Raw genomic sequence first — 17,363 nt, 5'->3', positions numbered from 1 at the left:
CTGGAAGAGAAGCAGTTGATTAATTGAACAAATATTGATGGGTATATATTTCCATAGATGATGGTAATCCCTTGATTCATCATAATTTTTGGAATCTGAAAATAGCTGTATAGCCACTACCAAGAACCTAGTTCTGCCTTTTTTAGCCTGTTCCTTTAGATAGAGTAGTGAGTATCTTGGGCGTAGGGTAAGTTATTGTTGATCTGTAAATGTGTAGTGTTTCGGAAAGTTGGAGTCGCTGTTATCCCTTGTGTGTTTGCACATGCCTAGATATACACATATAGGAATGTTACATATATAAAATATTTATATACGTATATATACACACACATACTCTTAAAATTTTTGTCTTGTTTCTTCCGGGTGCTCAGATGTTTATGTATTTTCAGTTCCTACTAATATATTTATGATTCCCAAATCTGTAGTCTCAATTCCCTATTTTTCATTGATTTGTCTAATTATATACTTCCACTTGTGCAAAGGACATATAGGTACTACGTTGATACTTGGTGGTTTACATTTGGGAAGCTGAGTTCATTAATCCCATACCTAATTTTTTCTGCTGGGTTTTCTATGCTTGGCTACCTCAAAGTTATTTTGTCCTTGATCATCAACATTTAAACTGAATTTTTTTTTTAAAATTACTTTTAAAATTTGTTTTTCTATGTATTTTTTTCCAAGTCATTATCTCATGCCTAAACTCCTATTACTGCCATCCTACAATGAGTATTTTGAAAACTGAGCTTCCTAAGTCATTCCCTTACCCTTATCCCCTATTCTCTTTCTCTGTTCTGATCTGTTGTACAAGCATTGTTTTCATTTTTATCCCTCAACTTCTTATAGTGAGGATTTAGAGACATCATTAAAATGTTTTCTTTTTTCACTTAATCTTCACATTTTATTTTCATTTTCCTTAATAAAAATCCTGCACTCTAAATAACGTCATTACTTTGCTGTGCACTCAGAGAACAGTCATTTCTGCCTTTATGGCTTTGACATGCCTGCCATTCCAGGCAAAGGGAGCAGCTATTTCAAGACATAAAGACATGAGCTGCATATAGTGTGGCTGTTTTTTTTTTTATTAAATGATACCCACGGCACTACCACACACCACATGCTGCCGCGTGGCTCTCAGTAAATATTATCTGACTAACGGAAAGGAATTTTGTTCATTAGGATTCAGTGCGCCTCCTAGCTGTGGAAGCTTGTGTCAGTATTGCTCAGTTACTTTCTGAGGATGACCTTGAGGCTTTGGTGATGCCTACACTTCGACAAGCAGCAGAAGATAAATCTTGGCGAGTTCGCTATATGGTAGCTGACAAATTTTCAGAGGTAAAATTGTTGCACTGACATTTTTTGAGTACTAAAGAAAAAAACCAGAAACCCACAGATTTGCTGTTGTACCAAAAGTTTCTGAATTGAAAGTGCTCATGGCAAAAACATATATAGATCTTCCTGGACTCAGGATGGGGTTATGTCCCGATAAACCCATTGCAAGTTGAAAGTGCATTTAATACCTGCTGGACATCATAGCTTAGCCTCGCCTACTTTAAATGTGCTCAGAACACTTACATTAGCCTACAGTTAGGCAGAATCATCTAACACAAAACCTATTTTATAATAAAGTGTTGAATATCTCATGTAATTTATTCAATGCTGTACTAAAAGTGAAAAACAGAATGGTTTTACATGTATCGGTTGTTTCCCCTCGTGATTACATGGCTGACCGGGAGCTGGGGCTTCCTCCCTCTGCCTAGCATCACGGGAGGATTGTACTGCATATCGCTAGCCTGGGAAAAGATCAAAATTCAAAATCTGAAGTTTGGTTTCTACTGAACGTGTATTGCTTTCACACCATCCTAAAGTTGAAAAATCTTAAGTCAAACGATCATAAGTTGGGGACTGTCTGTACTTGAAGATTGCGCTGTTTTGTGTGTTCATGTTATTTATTTTATTTAGAATACATTAAAACCTGTACAAATTTTTTTATAGCTCCAGAAAGCTGTGGGTCCCAAAATCACCCTAAATGACCTCATCCCCGCCTTTCAGAACCTACTCAAAGACTGTGAAGCTGAAGTCCGAGCAGCTGCTGCCCATAAAGTAAAAGGTTAAGGCATCAGTTTATGTTGTAGTTTATGTCATTCACTTTGGTGCATTTTTTATGTCAGTGAATTTTGTATTTTTTTTGTTCTAGATTATGTTTTCAAATAAATTTTAATGTGTTGAAATGTTACATTGTCACATAAAGCTACTCCCTTTATATTTAAAACCAAACAGCTGTGTTACCCTGTTTCTGTTTTTAGGAAAAAAAAAAAAAAAAGACATTTCCAGGTTGGATTGGTGTGATACACAGTGGCATATAGATTGACCAAAAAGCGCATTTAAAATAAGCCAGTTTTCCTCCTTGGAGCTTACTTGCTTAAACATATGATTTGATTTAACTTGAAACTGTTGATAAACCTGGTTAAATTTCTTCATTTGGCTCCTTGTAATGGCTCTATGTAAGCTTTTTTTTTTTTTTTTCTATTTATCTCTTTTAGAACTTTGTGAGAATTTGCCCATGGAAGGTAGAGAGACCATAATTATGAATCAAATTCTGCCCTATATAAAGGTAAACCTAACTTTAGTTTATTTTTTGTTTCACTTTGCCCTATATGAAGGTAAACCTTACCTCAGTTTTTGTTTGTATCAATATTACCTTAAAGCTCTTTGAGTTTAAACGTGGACCAGGGATGAATGGGACAGATATGTTAGCATGTGACATTGTTATTTATTACTTATTAGTGCTTTATAAGTGTAAAGTGTTCTTTGGTGCATAGGTTTATATTATTTGACAGATGGTCTGAGGAAACTTTATCAACTAATCAATACTGAAATAGTGCTGTCTTTTAAAATTCCTTGTGAAATGGTATGGAAGTTTCTGTTGTCTTGCAAAAAAAAGAAAGGCTTTTAATTTTGATTTTCTTTTAGGAATTAGTATCTGATACAAATCAACATGTCAAGTCGGCTCTAGCTTCTGTAATTATGGGATTGTCTACGATTTTGGGCAAAGGGAATACCATTGAACATCTTCTACCTCTTTTTTTAGCTCAGTTAAAGGATGAGGTAAGTCTGGCTATAAATTTTGTTGTCCTTTGATAGTCAGTGATTTGGTTTGGTTTTTGTTTGGGGTGTCACTGAGATAGAACCCCAAAAAGTAACTTATTTTAAACCATTGACAATGTTTGGGCATGGGGTTATAAGTTCCCCAGAAAATGGGCCATTTGATACAGACTTAAAAATGTCTTTCCATCTTCTCTGCCTAATTCCTGCTTATATTCGCTGCTTTTTTTTTCTCTTTAAACTTAATGGATCTTTGTTTGATAAGTTTCTTTCATTTAAATATAAATATAATAATATCAAAATTATAACGTTAGCTAATATTTATTAACACTGTGTGCCAGGCATGATCATAAATGCTTTGCATGTATTATTATTACATGTAATTCTCACAACAGTCTTATGAGGGTGGATCTTATTATTATTCCCATTTTACAGATGAAGAAGGTGAAGCACAGAGGTAAAATAACTTACCCAGGGTCTCAGCAGTGGTAGATCTGGGATTTGAATGCATGTAATTTGATTTCATAACCTATGCCCTTTACCTTTCTATAGATTTTTCATTGAAAGTTCTGGTTAAGATCAGTTAAATTATGTGCTTTGAATTATTTGTGTACTCAGTGTTAAGTATTTCTTCCAAGACAATACTTTTTTCACCCGAGTCGGTACTTCCTTATTTTAAAATTTATTTACTCATTGTGGTGGTAGGAGAATGTTGGGCAGAGAACTTGATCTTTACATGTGGTCTTTTGGGGCTTGTGTACTTGCAGTGTCCTGAAGTGCGTTTGAACATCATCTCCAATTTGGACTGTGTAAATGAAGTGATTGGAATCCGGCAGCTCTCTCAATCACTCCTTCCTGCCATAGTGGAGCTGGCTGAAGATGCCAAATGGAGGGTCCGGCTGGCCATCATTGAGTATATGCCACTGCTGGCAGGCCAGCTGGTGAGTATGGGTGCTCTGTGAACTGAAGGATAGCATCAGATAGTGGAGCAGATTTACCATGGCAAGTAAGAGGCCCAAATAGCTCCTATGGTTATGTTCATTTAGACGCATGAAAGTATGGTCTCTATTAGTTGCCTGTAGAGTGGTTTGTATTTTCATCAGTGCATTAACTTCTTTTTTTTTTTTTAACTTTATATATCCTTTCTTTTTTTTAAATTTAATTTTATTTATTTATTATTTTTGGCTGCATTGGGTCTTTGTTGCTGCGCGTGGGCTTTCTCTAGTTGCGGCGAGCGGGGGCTACTCTTCGTTGCGGTGCGCGGGCTTCTCATGGCAGTGGCTTCTCTTGTTGTGGAGCACAGGCTCTAGGCGTGTGGGCTTCAGTAGTTGTGGCATGTGGGCTCAGTAGTTGTGGCTCGCGGGCTCTAGAGTGCAGGCTCAGTAGTTGTGGCGCATGAGCTTAGCTGCTCTGTGGCATGTGGAATCTTTCCCAACCAGGGCTGGAACCCGTGTCCCCTGCATTGGCATGTGGATTCCCAACCACTGTGCCACCAGGGAAGCCCTGCATTAACTTCTAACAAAAAGGTATTATAGAAACACATTTCACCTCCCCACTATCTGAAAGCAAAGCCATAGGAGAATATAATTAATTTCTTGGTATATGTCACATAGATTTTGTGCTACTAAATGTCTCTGTGATTTAAGGAATATTTATCTCAGAAGAAAGGGAAGTATGGTTTTGAGATAAATCAGTTTTGACTTTTGCTCAGGGAAGCTTCCCTGTTTGCCTATATTCTGAGCAAAATGTCTCTGGTTACCACTTTTCTTACATTCTGGTTAAAGGGAGTTGAGGACTCTCCATATAAAAAAGGAGTGTTGAAGTTTGCTAGTATTTTGGCCAAAGTCCACATTATCACATTACTGTTTGAGATTCATGGATAGTTGTACTGATCTCAAATTAATTAAAATTTCAGTGCTGGGTTTTACAGCCACATCCTTTCCTTTCTTTTTTAGTAGATAGCCTCGTCAGTTCTAAATTTGATGTGCCCTCAGCATGTTGGTTGCACTTACTATAGTATATTATAACTGTCTGTTAAAATCTAGTTGAGGAGATAGACAACTGATCTCTTTTAGGGCAGGGACTGTGTTCAGTGTTTTATTTCCAGTGCTTACCATAGTGCCTGGCATTACTTAGGCACTTAACATTTGTTGATTGTTGAGAAAATGAATACCTGAAAATTTTTTGAGAAAGCTCGTAATATGTCAGTTTATAGCCAGCATTACTACAGTTTGTTTCCCCTCTTTCAACCCCACTTCTGTTCCTTTCATATCATAGCATATGGGATTTATTTTTTCTTTTCTTGGATCACTGAATTTGTATTGTTATTTTGGTATACTTAGTTTATGAAATGTGTCTTGTGTCTTGTGCATGTGTGTGACGTCATATGTTTTATAAAATGTGAAGTGTCCCATTCTTCAAAATGGATGCCAAAGATTATCATATACAGGTTTCCCCCACTGTTTGAAAGTAGAGCATTCCTAAGAAAGCTTTTGTAAGCTGAAATGGCGTAAAGCGAAGAAGCAATTACCTTAGGACACATCTTGCTAGCAGATACAGGAAGTAAGTCAAGATGAAGCACAGATGCTCACAGGCACAGTTCAAAGCAATGGCGGCCTGATGCTGAGAAGCTGAGTGCAGTTCTAGGGGAAGGAGCTGGGCAGGGCCACTCTTGCTGCTGTGGTGCACGCTGCCTGTCGAAGGGCTCGTTGACTCGCTGCAAAACAAATGCTGAACGCTGTTTTCACCTTTTTTTGTTAAAAAAATCCCCTTCATATTTCTTTTGGTTAGTGAAGACACGTATTGTTTTACAGCTCTTTTGTAAAAGTGAAGTGATATAAAGTGAACTTTCGAAAAGTGGAGGATACCTATATAGCTAATGGGGTCAGGCAGAGTCATCCTGTCAGTTTTTTTCCTCTGCCATTCCCAAGTACTGAGAGTCATCTTCTCTTCTTCACTGGTGACTGTCATGAATCACCTCTCCAGAGTCGAAAGCAGCAGTGCTTAACTGGTTTGCTAAAGATTGAAATAACTGTCCAGAAGGGAGGGTGAATTTTAGTACCATTTCTTTAACCTGTGTCCCTCCCAGACCTGGGAAGCCTGCAAAGGTTGGTAGCTCTCCGGGGGAGTATGGAAACAGGCACCTGGTGACTTTGGCTGCCTCATGCTTGTCTAGCAGAGGTGACATGCATCAGTCAGAAACATTTTGTTATACAACTTCAACTTCTTGTTATTATTATGTATTTTATCCTTTAAAAAAAATCCATAAAGACTTTTATTTCAGGTAGTCAATTTATAAAATTCTTTCAAGACTTTATGTATGGCCTGGCTTATGGACCATGGTGAGTGAATGTAAGGCTAAACCACAAGAATCAGGAAATAAAAGTTAATTAAGGCTCAAGAAAAATCCATGATCTGAAACGAAAAATAAGTCTTTGAGAGCGGACATGGTAATAATCTAAGGGTGTGCTAAAATAAAGCCTGTTCATAATCTATTATTATGAAGCCATTTTATCATATATTCAAAGCACTTTTATTACATTTCTTTATTGAAAATACATAATCACTGGTCAGAAACTTCTTAGGATCCAAAGAAGCTAAAGACTGTGAACGCGTAGACCTCAAGAGGAAGGTGCTGGGAAAGCATAGTTCACAGCGATCGCCCACATGATGTGAAGTCCCACGGTGCTGGGTCTGTGTAAATCAGCTCGAGGAGCTTGTCTGCAGCCTGTGCTGGTGTGGCCACCGTTGAGGGGGAGAGCAGTGGTGGAGAGAAGTAGGATGGTTCCACTGTGACTGTGCTGGGACCACTTCACTGTACTCTTGTGCCTGCTTTATCCTCTCTCTGCTTTCTCCCATGGATCCCAGAGTACTCTCTTTAGCTGGAGATAAGTCTGTCTCTTGATGTCAGGTTCTTTATCCTTAAGGATTTATTATGATATTAACCAAAAGGGGGAAAATTTGAGAATTATTAATATTACTGACTGGTATTTTCCTGGTAATTCGTTTTTACAAATATTCTAGAGATTGTTTGGCAGACTGCATGCTGCACTCTTCCTACTCGTCTGCAGTGTTGTATCTGGCTCCAGGCCACTCTATTCTCTCCCACTCAGCAGTGCCTGGGCCATCTCACTTCTGCTCTTCTTTATGACTTCTATCCAATAAAAATAGGTTTACAGTTTGTAAATCAAATCTCATGGTATTCTTTTTCTGGCTGGTCCATGAATTCAGCTTATTTGGAAATAAGTCATTTTTTTTTAGGTTTCAGGTCACATTGGTGTAATATAAATAGTACATCTTGATTTCTAAACTTTGGAGACGTTTATTAATGGAATCTTCTGTATCCATAGGGTGTGGAATTCTTTGATGAGAAGCTGAATTCTTTATGTATGGCCTGGCTTGTGGACCATGGTAAGTAAATAAGTTAATGGAAGGCCCATGTTTTTGCATATATCCCATTTTGTTCATATATTTCCTTTCTAGAAAGGAATCCTAATCTGACCATATTTTGTTTTACCAGTATGGGGATGAAGACAGGCTTTCATTAAAATCCAGTTAGCTTTTTCTGAGCACAAGTTTGACATTTCTATTTTCTACCAGTTTTTTTCTATCTTAAATTTTATTTTCTTCATTGAAAAATCTCTTTGCCCTATTTCTCACTCATTCTATTACATTATTTTCAGACTGTCTCTTTTATACGTATATTCATTCCTTTCTTATCTCAAGGTCTTCTACTCGGCCATGCCATCTTCGTGTCTTCAGCCACTGTAGACTGGGTCGGATAGGGATTGGAATCAGAAGAAAGGCCTGGGGGGAGAAATGGCTACTTGTCTTCTTTGAGGTGACATAGAGAAGGAGGCATACAGTGGTGCAATAGAGGTGTCTAGGAGTGGAAGACGTCAGCTGTGGCCTAGGATAGAGAGGTCCCAGATTTCTGGTTGTGTGAAAGGCATGTTTACTTCCTGTACCCTGGCTGCTGCTGCCATGATACTAAGAGAGGGAGAGCTGAGAACTCAGGGCAGGGTCAGATAGGACAGCATTTAGAAAATAGATTTTTTTAGTATTTTATCTTTTCTTTGCATTTATAGCATAGTTCATTTCAACAGTCACAGAATCTTTTTCTTCTAGTGCCACATACTGTGTTATAAATAAAAGCTGGAACTGCTGCTTATCAAAATATACAAGGCAATTCATGTTTTATATAAAGCCACTTCATGTTAACTTGTTAGCAGTTGACTTTTTGACCAGGTCTCAGGTCTCGGTATCTCCTCTTGTCTGCTGGGCAGCAATGGGTAGGAGGGGTTCCCTCTGTACCAGTGAGGTCCAGTGCCAGCCCCATGTCTAGACCTGGCAGCTTCGGTGTGGTCTGAGATCTGTTCAGATGAGGGCCCTGAGGACTTACAATGTCCTGTGAGCTTTGGTTCCATATTTTGGTGGATAAGATGGGTATCCTGCTTCAGTTCCACAGCTTCTTTTTTTTTTTTTTTTTTTTGGCTGAGTTGGGTCTTCGTTGCTGCACGCGGGCTTTCTCTAGTTGCAGCGAGCGGGGGCTACTCTTTGTTGCGGTGCGCGAGTTTCTCACTGCAGTGGCTTCTCTTGTTGGCACGGGCTCTAGGTGCGCGAGCTCAGTAGTTGTGGCTCACAGGCTCTAGAGTGCAGGCTCAGCAGTTGTGGCGCATGGGCTCAGTCGCCCCGCGGCATGTGGGATCCTCCCGGACCAGGGCTCAAACCCGTGTCCCCTGCATTGGCAGGCGGATTTTCAACCACTGCGCCACCAGGGAAGCCCCACAGCTTCTTATATATACTTTATGTACTGAACGTACCTCTGTGGGTGCTTATGGGTGACTCTTTGGGAGGAGTGGGGATGTTGTGTCTGCTTGTACATGTAGGTGGTTTTGCTGAGGGCATAGTTGTATCATATGGGAGATCATATGGTTAAGGAAGTGAAGAGGAGGAGTGTGAAAAAAATGTGCAAATCTCATAAAGGCGTATATATGTAGATAATTTCATTGTTTTCAAACTAGATTGTGAAGATTTTATTTCTATTTTTCTTGTCCTCTAAAGTTGCCTTTTTATGGCTTAATTTTTTTTCTTCTTAAATGAAACTGAGGTTTGGCAAATCATAGGAAAGGCAGTCTTCTCTTTTTAGAAATAAAGTGTTTATATTATTTCTGATAAATATTTGATGTTAGTGAGTCCCAGAAGATCAGTCCATACTTTCTTTGAAAGTTAGTATTCTATATGTATTTTGAGGAACTTTTAAAATCCTCCTGTTCTGCGAAGAATTGAATTCCTGACACCTTTTCCTTTTCCATGTAGGATTGTTCTGTCAATGCAGGTTAATTAATACTTCCTCTTTTCTCTGATTTTTTTTTTCCAATTTGGGAGCAACAGAGACCCTTGTGTCTTTTTCTGCAGCAGCATACTTAAGTGGGCATTGCAACTTTGAACCAATGAAATTCTTTGAACCAATGAAATGTCAGCTCTGAAACTGTTCTATACTTAATCACATGGGGTTTTGTTTTCACATTTTAGATTACTGCCATGTAGTGATCAATGATCAATTAAATTTTTGGAAACTTTTTTCTGCTTATTAAACTACTAAAAGGATATTGTAACAGATCCAGAGAACTATAAGGAAGAAAGCATCACTTACTTCTCTTCGCACGGTTGAGTGGATAGTATTGATGAGAGGGAGGAATTTAGAAGGGGAATTTATTTTTTATAGGAGGAAGGGAAAAGTACCAAAGTTAGTGAGCATATAGAGTGTGTTAGAAAGTCAGAGGAACGTTGCAAGTCAGCCAGACCTTGAGGGGAGAGGGAAGAAGAGGGAGGGAGAGAGACAAAACAAGCAGAGAGGAGAGGCAGAACCGTGGAATGGTTTGCATTCTTTTCACAGCAAAATTGAGAGAAGCCAAGAGCATAGTAGGCATCTGGCCAAGTAGAGTTGAGTGCAGTTAAGGTCTGGGTCAAGGCCGAGCGCTCTGTCTCTGGTTACTCTGGCAGTGAGATCCCTTCCCTGTGGTAATGGCATTAGGATGAGAAAAATCTCAAGCAAATAAAAAAAACAATGAGAGGAGAAGACACAGATGGGAAGAGGTTGGTGGCGGGGGGACGGTGTGCCCAAGACAAAGAGTGTGAGTGTGAAGGGAGGGAATGTGCGTTAGGGGCAGAGCAGTTCGCTTGAGCTGCTCCTTAGCGAGTGCTTCTAGGTATTCCCGGCAGGTTGCTGCTCCCACAGGCTTTGGTCAGGTTGCATGTTGGTAATAAATTATATAGTTCCTTGGCTAAGCTGTCTTGCCTGTTCTCATCAGTGGCATTGCCTAAAAGGATCTATGGACTGGGAAGAGCTGGGTATTTCCTGTCCGAAAGCCTTGTAGAAATTGTCCAGGATCAGAGCTGTGGCTTGGATAGCTATCAAGCCACAGCTGTCAATCACTCAGGAGGGTTGGGCCCATCTGGAGAGAGAAGTAGAATAAGGAGTCAGTACCCACCACTCTAGATTTGTTATCCAAGCCCAAATTTTGAGTCGTATCGGACACGTAAAATGAAGCATTGCCACACCGGTCTTTGTTGAGTGCTGTATGTAGCAACTAGTTGTTGAGAAGATCGTAGCTCAGGACTTTATTATCTAGATTTATGATGTCTTTGCTAAATGACCTCGTAGGGAATTACGAGGTTAAAGCAGGCACATATATTCATAGAAGACATTTGACATGTTGTCTCAACAAACATTTTTAAGGGAAAAAGAGGCAAGTCAGTCTTCAGTGTTTATTTGCTGTTGTTCAGATGACAACAGAGGCCTCTAAATAACCTCCTTTCTGTCATTCTCTCAGCTGTTCTTGCTGCTGCTGGAATAATCTTGCTAAAATACCACATTGGTCATAGGGTCACAACTTTGCTTTAAAAACCCATCATTGGTTTTCTTACAAAGTCTAAATTTAGCTTTCATGATGCTCTGTGTTCTGGCTCCACCCTAACTGTTCAACCTTACAGTCTCCAGATTTCAGTTTTTTCCTTTGTGCCCTGGGTAAATTTTTTTCGCCTTTCCAGGAATTCCTCCCCTCTTCTCTCCATTTACACAAATCCTCCCTAATCTTTAAGGCCCAGTGCAAGGCCTCTCTTTCCCAAAGCCTTCCCAGATCTCCCTGTTCTCTGTCCTCTAAACTCCTACAGCCCTCAGGGTCTTTAGTATACAATTTCATGCTTCATTATAATCAGTCTTAGATCACATGACTTCTTGGAATGCATTAGCTTTCATTTTTCTGCTAAAGTGTGTGATCTTTGAGGGCAGTATCTTATGCATTCTTTCTGTAACACATAGCACATAGTTGGCACTCACATTTGGCACTGATTAATTAATGATGTGTATAATGAGCTCCTTACCTCCCTTTTCCTTGGACATTCTATACATTTTGAAACTGTAATAAGACCAAATCAGCATACTAGGAGTCATGGCTGAGCATGCTTGCCATTGCAGTCTGACTAAATTGGAATGTTTACAGAGTTTTATTTTTGGTCCACCTTTGATGATGATGTAAGTAGAAGTAAACTAGGTTATGCTCATGATGTGAGCAGCACGACAGTATGTTCTTCACCTCTTCTGCAGTGTATGCCATCCGTGAAGCTGCCACCAACAACCTCATGAAACTAGTTCAGAAGTTTGGTAAAGAGTGGGCCCAAAATACCATCGTTCCCAAAGTGTTAGTAATGGCAAATGATCCTAATTACCTGCACAGAATGACCACTCTATTCTGCATTAATGTAAGTATTATATAGCTGTTACTGCTAAGCTCAGATGTTAAACCAGTTGTTCAGTACTGTATTATGAATTCTGAATATGTGGCCTTCTATTTGTACTATATTTCTTATACTGATTAATTTGGACAGTTAGGAGATGAGAGAAAAATGTCAATTTTTCAATTTGTGTTAAAATCTGTAGTCAAGTCAGTTCTGAATTCTGGTCTAATTCTGGGATTCTTTGCTACCTTGTATCCTTCATTCACATGCTCACACTGGAAACATTTTCCTGTTGGCCAGTTACTTTCTTATGAAATATTGTCTCTTTAGATTTGGGGATATTTAGAAAAATAAAAGTGTTTTTAATGTGCTGTCTTATTTCTTTTTCTAGGCGCTGTCTGAAGCCTGTGGTCAGGAAATAACCACTAAGCAGATGCTGCCTGTTGTATTGAAAATGGCAAGAGACCAAGTAGCAAACGTCCGATTCAATGTGGCCAAATCGCTGCAGAAAATTGGACCAATTCTAGATACTGAGTAAGATTTTAGTATTATTCTTTTTTTGAATACTTTTAAAATTTCACCCCATATAGGCAGAAATAGCTAAAATTAAATTCGGTGATTTTCACTTCACCTAGGATGTGGGATTGGTTAAAGAAAATAAGAAAGTAAGTTAACAACCCGTTTTGAGTGTGTCTACTCTGACTTTAATATTTAAGCTGTGTACATAATGTAGATCATTGTTCGAAGCTAATTCTGCAGAGAACCTGAGAAATTATTTAATACTTGTCAAGTTTATATTATAGGTATTTTAAGATTTTTTTTTATTTTAAACTTTAAAAATTACCATAGAGCAAATATATATATACACACACACACCATAAAGCATTTCTCTGGCTCAGAAGACTGCCTCTCACAGATGATACCGTTGCATTTTAGTGCTTTGCAGGAGGAAGTTAAGCCGGTACTACAGAAGCTAGGCCAAGATGAAGACGTGGATGTCAAGTACTTTGCGCAGGAAGCTATAAGTGGTATGTCTGTTTTCTGCCTTCCAGCTTTTGCTTCGGCTAACGGGGTATGAGTGGTGTTAAGTGGGCCAGGCGATGAGCATCTGGACCTGGGAGGTGGTAAGCTCCTGGAATGCGTGTCTTCTCTTTGGGTAGAACCTTCTTGGCCCACCACTGAGCTGGCCATTTTCCCAATTCCATGTCTAGGGCTGGGTAGGGATATGCTTCTTACTGGTAAGAACAGTTTTTTTGTTTGGATTTTAATTAGTTTTTAAAGTTTAACTTTTGATTAGCCTGACAGAGTAAAGAAACTGACCACAGCGAGAAGCTCATACATAGTCTTATGCTTTTGGATCATTTTTGTTGTGCTTAATGTTCGCATAGATAGTTCATGAAGTTTCTGTAGCACTAACTTGATTTTGTTTGGAATTTTCTAGTGCTTGCATTGGCATAACGAGGAGCAGGAGGGGAAAGACTTTACTAAATTCTTATCACAGATTTCTTGTCCATGTGTTCTTGAACTGGGTGGAGAGAAAAAATGGAAAACCTTCAAGACCTCATCTGAGCAAACGGCAACAACTAACAAGAAATCAAATTTCAGTGACTCGATTCTTTCTAAAGATTGTTTTTTACTTGTCTTCCTTGTTGGGATAATTATATTTTAACTGTTCTTATTGTTTGTGACCAGTTCCTGACACTTGCACAGTCATTTCTTGGCTGTCTCCTATTGATTTATTTAGCGCCATCTGATCTCCTGCATCCTCATTGTTTAATCAGGCCCCGGCCACTTAGTATTCCACCAAGCCTGGACAGGTTTGGACCCAGACGTGGAACAGAGTGATTCTTTTGATGTTTATATGTATCGGTGTGTCTCCATCATTCCAAAGTTAAATATACATGGTTTAGAATAACTTATTTGATAAGCACTCCACTTGGGAGACACATTGAGATTTAACTGTAGTGAGAGCCATATTTTCCTGGCTAATGATGGTCTGCCTCAGTGTCTCACCTGAAAGGGGAATGTGGAAGCTCAGGGTTCATGTGTTGGTTGTTTTGGTTTTTCTTTGCTCGATTTTGACTGTAATCATGTCATTCAGAAACCTGAAGTGCAGATGCATCTTGCCGCTAATGTGTCATGTTGAAACCGAACTCATTTTCCACAGCTCCCCACTGTGACTGCATTCAAAAATACTCTTCTTTCTCCCCGCTGAGAAACTTAAAATTTAGTGCCTCCTAATAAGCAGTGGTTCTACGGTTTGACTGTAAGATTGCGGTTGTATTTCTAATGAGTGAAGGAACCACTGGTATAATCCACTGTGAGGATTTCCTGCTCTTTACCTGGTTCTCCTTCCGGCTGTGTGAACATTCAGTCCTTGCTACACTGTACAGTAGTAGCTCTCCAAACTGAAGTTTCATTACTAATTTTTTGGTGTAGGTGATGCTGGAATCTTATCATTTGAAATGTTTGTTTTTCTACTTTTACAGTAAAACCTCATTAGTTCCTCCTGGAATTGAAGATAATGAGTTAAGCTGAAGGGTTTGCTGAAGCAAATTAATAGTACGTGAGGAAGCCTGTTGGGTCTGAACTACTTAAACAATTTTAACGCTCCTTAAAAAGCACCCTTTTACCACTCGATATGCTAGTTACTAATCACTCTTTTCAATTATATTAAAATACCTTCCGTGAGGATCTTTATGAGGCCTCACCTTTATTTAGATGCATTCAATTTACTCTTTATCTCTGATATATATACATATGTATTTAATGGATAATTTAAATATTTTTTCTTTAAAATTTATGAACATTTTTCACCTAGTCAAACTCAACTTGTCCCTATGCATTTTTAATTAATGAGGTTTTATTGTAGCTTATTTTTCTCTCAGTGCATCTCGCTATGTAGTTTCCTTGTTTCCATTTTGGTTTTCAGACTGTTTCTTTCATTCACAGTCTCTTAAACCCAGCGAGCCCTGTTCTGTTTTGTGAAGGTCCAAAGACTCCTAGAAAACTTTGTACGTTAAACCATTTCATAAAACCAAGTTTGACCAAATACTTGCAAGTTTGTCTTACCTTAGAAAAACAGAACATTTAAAATCAGAATTACCTGCCTGCATTTAAAACTGCCAAGCTAGTTTATAGTATGTTTCTATTTTATTACTTTTGGGCTAAGGGTTAAATACTTTCCTAGGCAATAATCTTTTCTACATTCTCATTTTAATATCTTAAACTACTATGCTGTAAACAATTTTAGTTTCATGGTTCTTTTTGGTTTTTTATTATCTGCAGGTTTTGTTTGTCTTCATTGAATTTCATATTTGAGAGACTGTTGTCTTGATTGAAACAAATTTGCACAACCATTGCTTTCCTCTGGTTGGAAATGCCATTGGTTTTGGGATAGACTTTTAAATGGCCTAGTGGACCCCCTGGGGAGCTCTGTGCATTGACCTCTACCCTAAAACTGTGATAAAGGGTAGACAGCAAGCCCTTGCTTTCTCAGGCTGGGTCAGGGAGCTCAGCAGGGCCCTGTCTTTTTGGGTGACCCCAAAGGGACTTCATTGTTTCTTTCTGACTTAAACAATAGGGAATCCCTTTTGTTACTCCTCAGAAGAATTGTTCTTTGGCTCATAACTTTGTCATTTTCTCCATGGATTAGTTTTCTTGTCTTGATTTCACTGGAATGTAAGCTCCAGGAGCTCTGTAAGGGCTGGGATTTTTGTCTGTTTTGTCCTCTGCTGTATCTGTAGCACCAGCACCTAGGTCAGTGTCTGGTGTATATAGTAGGTGCTCAATAAAAATATGTTCAGTTAATTTCTAAAACCTGTGCTCTGGTGTGTTTTGTGTGTGGAACAAGTCATGCAAGGTACCAGACTGCTTCTCATTACCCTGTTGACACAATGAAGGAATTTCACTGCTTTTAAGAAACAAGCTTTTTGTGGCCCTTCTCCAGTCCCCGTTCCACTTGGATTGTACAATGCCTGGACTAAGCACTGCCATACTTATCCATCCTAGGCAGTTTACAGCAGTTGTCTGATTGACTAGGAAAGTGAAGCAGAGACATATATACAACATATGTCAATGAAAGTCTCATCAGTAGTGGAATTCACCTTAGTGTTTCTTTCTATAATATTTATGGGGTTTAGCCCTCACAGGCTTAAGAGACCAGATCTTTTTTGTCTGTCTGTGCTGCCATGAAGATAGGAACCCGAAGTGCATTCTGTTTCATAAGAAGAAACAGGTTAATGTATGGTTTCTAACGAGACTTTGTTGAAATAATAGCCCTCAGCTCACAGAAATACCACAGCTTGGCCACTGTGATCCTAGGCCCCGGGGGTCTTTGCTGGACAGCTTGTCTTGACTCAACAGAGACAGCAGCCTGACCTTTGAGCTGTCTTATCCAAGTATCCAAGATGCTTGCATGGACCTCCAGGGGAATCAGATGTGTCATTCCTGACCCAATGGTTAGGCTGTGGTAATGCTGGCTTGTTGCAATTTTATTAATCGCTGTGTTGTTATGGAGTTAAAAATCTGTCCTGTAGAAATCACATTGGTCCCAACCCCCTGGGGATGGCAGGGCAGGGTGGCCAAACAAGTTGGGTGCTTGTTTCTTGCCTTTCACTTAAATTCCTCTGACACTTTTTTTTTTTCCTCCTGGCATTCTTGTCTTAAAACCTCCTTTCTGCACTGCCTGGATATAAACTGTGGAGGGAGAAGGAGCTGTCACCTTGTTCTCCTTGGTTTAACAATGAAGCGATTGTGGTCTGATGTTATGTAATTGTTTCTCTCTGATTCTCTCATATTCCTGTTCCCATCCAGTTCCTTGCTCCTCTTTCCTGTTCACGCACATGTCTCCAGTCTTTTTTTTTGTACCTAGAATAGTCTCACTATTCCCCGTTTGCCTCCACGAGCCTGCTGTTTCCAGGAAATTATATAATGTTCAGTTGAGACGGAAATCTGGAGGATGAAGAGAGTTTAATTACTCATTGGGTAGAGAAGCCAAGTCATTTCTTTATTCAGAGTTGTTGTCTTAAACTGATGTCGTCAGTTCTGAAAGGAGTCAGGTCTTTTCTGTCTGGCTGGGGCTCTGTAGGCTGTCAGTGACCCAGACCTGGGGGAGCACCCAGCCGGTACCAGCGGCCCTGTGGGGTAGCACTTTCCATGGCTCTCGAGGAAAAGCCACCTTCAGTCAGGTCCTGAGGTGAACCAGCTCTCCCTGCACAGAGACCCATGTGCTTCCCCATTGCAGGGCTGGAACCCCTGAGGCATTGCAGGTGGGCTTAGGGGGACGTGGCCTGGTTGGGACGGTGACAGTCTGCTGTCTGTATCTCTAGTGGTGGCCCAAAGGCTGAGGAAGCTAGATTTTCCTGTGAAGGACAGTGAAGAGCCCAGCGCCCCTGGGGCTGACAAGAACCACTTGCTGAGACCCAGAGGGCCTGGAGAGGACACTGGGAAGGTAAGTGCTGCAGACACTCCTGGCCTGAGTCCTTCCTTGGTTTGGACTGAGGTGTGGGCGGAGGGCAGCC

The 17,363-nt window shown here is 39.7% G+C and overlaps 1 protein-coding gene across 3 annotated transcripts in view; it reads left to right on the top strand.

The window, feature by feature from the left end:
- Positions 1-17,363, top strand: part of PPP2R1B (protein phosphatase 2 scaffold subunit Abeta) — a 35,925-nt gene that overhangs the window by 8,757 nt on the left and 9,805 nt on the right. For 2 of the 3 annotated variants that reach the window (XM_061203939.1, XM_061203941.1), the window contains 10 exons: positions 1,177-1,332; positions 1,993-2,107; positions 2,541-2,611; positions 2,971-3,105; positions 3,870-4,043; positions 7,452-7,512; positions 11,711-11,865; positions 12,233-12,375; positions 12,778-12,869; positions 13,283-15,660. In XM_061203939.1, the coding sequence (XP_061059922.1) occupies positions 1,177-1,332; positions 1,993-2,107; positions 2,541-2,611; positions 2,971-3,105; positions 3,870-4,043; positions 7,452-7,512; positions 11,711-11,865; positions 12,233-12,375; positions 12,778-12,869; positions 13,283-13,299 (1,119 nt within the window). In that variant the 3' untranslated portion in view covers positions 13,300-15,660. Of the gene's footprint in view, positions 1-1,176; positions 1,333-1,992; positions 2,108-2,540; positions 2,612-2,970; positions 3,106-3,869; positions 4,044-7,451; positions 7,513-11,710; positions 11,866-12,232; positions 12,376-12,777; positions 12,870-13,282; positions 15,661-17,171; positions 17,294-17,363 lie in introns of those variants that run through there. The other variant, XM_061203942.1, reaches the window with a different exon arrangement.

Source organism: Eubalaena glacialis, chromosome 10 (genome assembly GCF_028564815.1).
Source record: "Eubalaena glacialis isolate mEubGla1 chromosome 10, mEubGla1.1.hap2.+ XY, whole genome shotgun sequence".
NCBI classification, from domain to species: domain Eukaryota; kingdom Metazoa; phylum Chordata; class Mammalia; order Artiodactyla; family Balaenidae; genus Eubalaena; species Eubalaena glacialis.
This window is presented reverse-complemented; position numbering and strand designations above follow the sequence as displayed.